The following is a 7,389-nucleotide window of genomic DNA, read 5'->3' as shown; positions in this document are numbered from 1 at the left end:
CAGAGCAGCTGACCTTTGACCGGGTTTGGCACTGAGGGGAAGAGTGAGAGGAAGGTTTAATGAATGTGGGATTTTATTGTTTATCTGCATCTAATCTGGAAATGATTTTAGTCCGCATCAAACTCTCCAAAGCTCTGTATGGAACACCTGAGATGCCACAAAAATAAAATCATGAAATTTGAAGCAAAAAAAGATGCTTAAATTATCTCAATATTTTAAGGAGAATTTTTTTGAATTGTTGAATTTGCTAATATTTCAGGACATTTATTCAAAAAATAAAAGATATTTATAATGAAACATAATGAAGAAAAAATGTCAAAAACAAGAGAAAAAAACATTCTTTGTTCTTGGTTTTTAAATGAGGTACTTTTTCTAATGCTTTAGGCATTTTTCTGTTTTATTTCCATTATTTCTGTATGGAAAACCTTAAGTGTCAAAAATTCAAACTTAATAAAATGATATTTAATTTTTCAGAGAACTATGAAGGATGCAGTCAGAGCGTTTCTTCAAATCTTAAAAAGGTTCTGACTCGTTTTTCTAGACGAAGCACCATTAGGTAGAAACGCACAGTGTAGTCATGAACCGGAGCAGCAGAGTTCTACGGTTCTGTTGGGTTGCTAGTGGCCAGGACGGCAATCATAAAACGTCACAATGAAAAGCTTTCCCGTTTTCTGGATTTAACCAATCTTTTGGATGTTTGGAAGCTGCTGACTGGCTGAGGTAAAGTCAGAAGTGTACGGAGAGCCAGTGGTGCCACAGAAAACTCCACTTCTGTAAAAACGACCAAAAGATCAGGCAGGAAAAGTAAATTGAGAGATCAGTTAGAGGAGTCATGTAAAAACTGAACCAGTTTAGATTCCCTTCTTTTTTAACAGAATTTATGGTTTTAAATATTATAATCATAAATAAAGAGCAGAAGCAGCTAAGGATCCGGTAAGTAAATTAGACACATTAGATAAATAAATTTAGACAAACGGACAGAAAGCAATGAAATAAAAATACGGGTTTCTTTTATTTCTCTTCATCGATTATTAGTCCTGCTTTTTTTTGCCTCTATATTCTTCCATACATAGCGTTTCCTGTGGCATCAAGCTCTAGGAAGATGTTTGACGGAGAGCAGCTGCTGCTCCAACAGGCCGGTTCTGATAGCGACCTGGCCTGGACCCGGAACCCGGTTCCGGACCGGTTCCGCTTTGCTCACGGCTTCCACTGTTTGGTGTTTCTGAACATCATCAGCCTTGATGTTTTTATTTCGTGGCAAACTGTGGAGCTCCAGCAGGAAGTGGACGGTTCCCACTCATCATCATCTTCTTCATCATGGACAATGGTTTCTATGTGATGAAGGAGCCGAGCGATGAAGGAGGGAGCAGAAACAAAAGAAGAGAAGGAGGAGGAGTCTCTAGTGTTTACCTGCCAGGTAAAACGCACAAAGCAAATGAAGAGGAGATGAAGACTACTGAGGTGAGAATATTCAACCAGAACCATGGCAATAATAATAAATAGAATATTAATTAAGAATATTAATTACTAGGATAATAATATTACAGAATAAATCTTCTTTTATATATTTTTTCACATTTTTTTCTCTGTTGAAGTACAGCGAGTTCCTCAGAGAGGATTCAGCCTGCACTGGCTCCGATTGGCTGTTGCATATGACATCACAGCTAATGGCCACCAGATAGACATGCATCACTTCCTGCCCCACCAACCCCGCCCTTCCTGTCCGGGTGAGACGTCTCCTGGCGTTGCCACGGTGATCGGTAGCAGGTGACACAAGGTCTCTAGGAGAAAAAGAGAAACACGGCAGACGGCTTGTTAGTCCTCCGGCCAGCGGGTGGCGACAGGCGGGACAACGCCCTGCAAGGCCAGCAGGGGGCGACAGACAGCTCACCTGCATCATAGCCGGCCGATCACCATGACGTCCACCACCTCGCCCTTGTGCAGCTCCACGTACTGCTCGGTCTTGGGCGGCAGCATCAGCAGCCCGTTGGCACTCCGCATGGACATGAGGCGGCTGGATACCTGGTTCCCTGTAGGACAACAGCGTCAGCGCCGACCTGGTTCTGGTTCTGACGGCTGTCTGGGTCACTACAGGTCACCAGCTGGAACTAAAGCATCTGCTGCCAGGATCAGCACCCCGCTCTCTGGGAGGATTCAGGCTTTTTAGCAGGAAGAAAGCTCCAGCAGAACCAGAACCAGAACTAGAACCAGGCTCGGTACCAGCAGCCATGATTTAACAAAATGTACATTTAAATATTTTCAGCCCTGATTCTGCTGCAGAAACAAACTTCTTGGTTGAATAAAGATTTTGCTTCAGATGTACCAGGCGTATGCAGACTTTAGGAGCCAACTGTACGTTTCCTGTCAAAGGTCAAAGGTTAAAGCATGAGCTGACCTGTGCTTTGGGCCCAGGGCAGCGGCTCCTGGTGGTGCCATGTCAGGATGCAGCGGTGGTATTCGGGTCGGGGGTCCAGCTTCACGTCACAGGACAACTGGACAAAAAGGAGCCGGCATTGGCCAATCCATGAAACACGTAGCTTAAAGGACTCCACCAAACGGCCTAATTCAAGTCTCAACCTTTAGATGTTTATTGTTTGAATTCTAGAAAGCTCCACGTAACAAGCAGCAGCATACTTACATCAGCTAAAACAGTGTTTCTCCACCCTGGTCCTCAGCCCTCCTGTCCTGCATGTTTTAGGCGTTTCCCTTCTGCCACCTGGTTTGTATCTCTGGGTGATTAACAGGATCTGCAGCACCTGATGGTCCTGCAATCATTTTTCTCAGCTGTTCTGGAATAGAGGCTCATCAAAAACATGCAGAGCAGGGGGCTGAGGACCAGGGTGGAGAAACACTGATCTAAAACCATCTAACTAGGTGGCATGATAGCTTTTATCCATGCTAGCTTTATGATGCTATCTAGCAGCTAGCAACTGTTAAAACATTGTGAAAACATTAAATGCATCACTATCAAACCATCAGTGGCCATGTACCAATAAAGCTGCTACCTGAGAATATCTGGAGAGCGCTAACCCTCCACCTTAATTCACAGGCGGCGCTAAAGAGCTAACAGAAGCTATTTGAGGCTAGCTGCTATTCACTGGGACAGCAGCTAGCTTAGCCACAAATGCTTCAGTAGAAGAAGACTGGACTTCTTCTCTTGTTTCAAGAAGACACTTGCAGTTCCGACCAGGGCCGGCCCAAGCCTCCATGGGGCCCTAAGCGAAATGTGGTTTTGGGGCCCTCTAGTTCTGCTAACAATGTGGACCGGCTGCAGTCAGCAGTCCGATCATCAGGGGATTCACACACCTGCTATAAACTTACTGCATCTCTGGCTGTTTACATTATAACCATGTATAATATAGGACACATTTATTGGCCACCTGATTTATCCACCAATTCATTTCTGGGCGCCGATTTCCTTAATTTTGTGGGATCGTGATTGGCTGATACTTACAGGTGAAGCTGATCTTATCCCCTGATCTCATCTTTATCAGCAAAGGTTTATAACTCAGCCTCTGTCCTCTTCTGCTCTGCAGTGAGAGGTTTGACTGGCAGACCAACAGGTCTGAACCTTTACAGTTAACAATATTCACCCACTGTGGAAACTCAGTGACTTTCTTGCTACATTTAGCAACATTTCAGACAAAAAACTTAAAATCAGCCAAAACCAAAATCAGCAGCTCAGGCTTTTTAAAGATCGGTAACCAGGGATCGGGCAGAAAACTGCAATCGGTGCAGCTCTACACACATTCATGACATTCTCTGATTAATTTTTCTAAAGCATAACTCCAATAGCTAAAAATGTAATTTATACCAGGTGAGTCTTTCTCCCTTGAGAATCTGGACCGGTACCGGTACTGGACTGATTCTGAGCCTTCAGATGTTAACAGAAGTTTCACTTAACTTAGAAAAATAATGTTTGTTTTAGCACAAAATGCTTCTGATCAGCAGCAAACAGCAAATCCCAGCTACAGCACAGAGCAGCTCATCCATGTAGCCTGACGTAGAAACATTTAGCTAGACGATGTCAGACACTGAGAAGTTTTAATTATTATCAAACCTTATCAAACTCGGCGTTTTGAAGCCAAAAATACCTCAGAAATATACAGAGCCACCATGAGAATCAACTCATTTAAAGTTTAAACTCAGTTTCACACAGAGAGCCTAGCATAAATGTCTGGCTGCTGAACTGGACCGGTGTTATGGATCAACTGGTGGCTAACAACTGATTGAAACCTATGCGCACCGCAGATGTTTCCAAATTGTAGGTGGCTGTGTCGATGCCTGTTGAAAAATGCTACTTGCGTGAAAAAAAAAACGTTTGCAAAACTTTACTATAAATCCCATTGGACGCTTATATGTTTAATGTTGCATGTGAAAATTGTTTCAAAACAATTTTCTAAAGAACAGCATTCACTGCGCTTCGAAAACACCGCATTTGAGCATAACCAGATCAATGAATAACACAATCCCATTCACTTTCAAGTTCACCAGAATACATTAATTCTAACTCATGAATAGCCGCAATGTAAACCTAAGTGGATAGTTTCTGCTTTTTATAACCAGCACTGATCAGAAAAACATTGGAATTGACTCTCAAGTACCTGTTATGTGAGTTTCTTACATTACATACAAGCAAAAGGTAAATAGTGTCATATTGTTTAGAGACACTTACTACCTACAATAAGTGTCGCTAAACAATGAGGTGGTTATCATCATACTTAATACAATTTAACTCACATACCTGATGGTGTTGCTTGTGGTGTTTACGTGTCCAAATAGAAAGGAAAATCAAGTAATGTCGATAAGTTGTACTGTAATAAAATCTCATCTAAATGATATAAAGTTAACAGCTAATGTTGTTGGTGGTGATATCCAAACTGACAAGCCGAAATTATAATAAACGTTCCTACATTACTGTCATATACCACCAACAGACTATGAGCCAAGTCTACAGTATTTGTCCGTGTGTTCTCTACTTGGAAACAGTTTTCAGGCTGTTGACGAAGGGAAATCAAATTAAAAACAGAACGAGCAGCATTAAGATTAACTAGTGACAGCCAAACGGGGTCCTCAACGCAGATGTTTGTAAAAAAATTAGGTGGCTTTGTCGTTTCCTGATCAAAACGCGACAAACGNAAATNAACAGATATGAAAATGTCTCTACTTTCTCGAAGAGCTCTTCAAAACATAATAATATGAAGGAACATTGAAGAATACATTAAAATGTCACTAACATATACCCCACTTCAAAGAAGACTGTACTAAACAGAATTTGTACTACCATCCTACATTGTTAGAGTAATGACGATCATTTTACGTCTTTTCAGTCTTATGTTGACTGACATGCTCTGCAAACATATCAATAAATTTAAACAGTTATAATATCATGCAAACTAATTCATTGTTCATTTAATGGAAGCCACATTATTTCGTTTTCACTTTAAGACTTCACTCGGCTGCAGAAGCAAAGCTGTGCAACTTCGTAATCTGACAATATTCTTACAGTTAAAGTTTGTCGGGCAAACCTGTTAAACAACACTACCTCCAATATGTTGGCAGCAAGTGAATTATATTATTTATTTTTGTAGACAATAAAATAAACTGGTCCAAAAAGGGAAACAGACGATGGCGCTGCTAGCTAAACTCGTACCAGCGGTCGCTGAGTTCCAAGAGCGTCGTTTTAACCACCAAGCTATGACGATAGCTGAAAGTCCGATGTTCCTACCCATCATTGATTGTCATCTAACGGACACCCCGCGCTTTAAGAACCAGAACCAGGCCTGGATTAATTGGTGGCACTTTCAGAATCTCAGTTTGAGTGAAGATTTTAACCTGTTTCTGATGTAAAAGTATATAAGACAGTTGTTTTTTTCAGCGATGTCTCATATGGTTGAGAATTACGGCCACTTGATGAAAAGAATAAAGACGAGAAAAAATAACAAGGAAGAAATTACACTGCCACGTAGATCTGCGGTAGCCATGTCTTCTGTAAATGAGCTAGGAAATAAAGTGTAACATTACAGAAACAGTTAAAAAGATTTCGCTATAGTTTCTGTGGATACCTATTTGAAATATCACAATATGAGGAATATGTGGAAAAATTACACAGCCAGTCGATCTGTTTAAACATTTCATTTTTAATCCCAAGGCTCTTCAACATTTATGTCGGCTTTCAGGGAATAATCTTTGCTTTGAGATCTGCTCATGCCACATCGAGATCTATTTCGATCTTCCTTTGACGAGTTTCAACCTCTGAAGCAACACATAAGTCAGGACAAGTTCTGCGTAATTTACACGTTTTGATGGTTTTGCAGATGAACTTTTTAAAAAAGGCAACATACCATATTAGACCAAGTCTTTCTAATTAGTTATTCCCGAGATCTTAGTGGTTGTTTTACGGAATCGGATAGTATTTTTGCAAAGATTTGTAGTTCTTTAAGCTTATTGCATTGTTTACTTCCTGGTTCGGTAAAGGGGTCCTAAAAAGCCACGCCCACAGAAACATCAGTCTTTTCCAGCTGCCACCACCAGTTGATTTAGCCACCAGTTGATCTATAACACCGGTCCAGGTCGCTATCAAGCTAATTTTCTGTTAGCAGCTTTACTAATCTTTACATTACATTACCTAGGCAGATTAAAACGAACCTGTATCTTGGGTTTTTTCTGTTCTTCCTCTTCCTTTTCTCCCTGCCTGAAGGATAAGTCCTTTTCTGAGACATTGTTTTGCTAACTTAGCTTCTGACCGGAGCTTTGGACGTTTGGATGCTCATTGCAGCTCATGGTACCGACGGAGTGTGCAGTACCTATGGCGGCCACCAGGGGACCTCAAGAGCAATTCATGTTTTTATTTTTATCAATAAAATAATTTCTACATACATTATTGGGGCCTGCCTATGCAATGTATGGCAGGAACCTACTGTTCTACACCCAATAAGTGGTCTCTTTATTATTTATTTCTTTTTCTTCCATTACTGTTACTGTGGCCCGAACCGCTGCATGCACCCCCACAAAAGTGGGATCAAAATGTTTGGCTTGATCCCAAGAAGGAGCTAAAACTTTTAGTGGGACTCAGAGTTAAAATGGCCACATAAATTGCAAAAAACGAGGCTGGGTGTCTCATAAGGACAGGGTTGTTTTTCAAAGAGGGTTAGGGTTTTGAAGATTAATCCAGTTAAGTTTTTGGGTTGTTTAGGTTCATTTGAGAGAACAAATACATTTTAAATGCCACAATGTTTGAGATCAGGTCTTGCAATTGTGGGAAAGAGACATATTTCCTGTGACTATTCATATTTTGCTTACATAAATTTATTATTTCTCAGAATTTTTGAGTGTAGATTAAAATCCTTAGTATGAAGGTTGAAACATTTCTAGAAAAAAAACAATTAT

The 7,389-nt window shown here is 40.8% G+C and overlaps 1 protein-coding gene across 2 annotated transcripts in view; it reads right to left on the bottom strand.

Annotated features, from left to right (window-relative positions):
- Positions 1-988: 988 nt before the first annotated feature.
- LOC106935216 (gephyrin-like) overlaps positions 989-7,389 on the bottom strand; it is a 32,695-nt gene continuing 26,294 nt past the window's right edge. For both annotated transcript variants that reach the window (XM_015015577.1, XM_015015578.1), the window contains 3 exons: positions 2,396-2,492; positions 1,892-2,030; positions 989-1,779 (listed from right to left, as the gene is read on the bottom strand). In XM_015015577.1, coding sequence (XP_014871063.1) covers positions 1,897-2,030; positions 2,396-2,492 — 231 coding nt within the window. In that variant the 3' untranslated portion in view covers positions 989-1,779; positions 1,892-1,896. The remainder of the gene's footprint in view (positions 1,780-1,891; positions 2,031-2,395; positions 2,493-7,389) is intronic.

This window comes from Poecilia latipinna, unplaced genomic scaffold, assembly GCF_001443285.1.
Source record: "Poecilia latipinna isolate Pla-1442-1.1 unplaced genomic scaffold, P_latipinna-1.0 Scaffold1929, whole genome shotgun sequence".
NCBI classification, from domain to species: Eukaryota; Metazoa; Chordata; class Actinopteri; order Cyprinodontiformes; family Poeciliidae; genus Poecilia; species Poecilia latipinna.
This window is presented reverse-complemented; position numbering and strand designations above follow the sequence as displayed.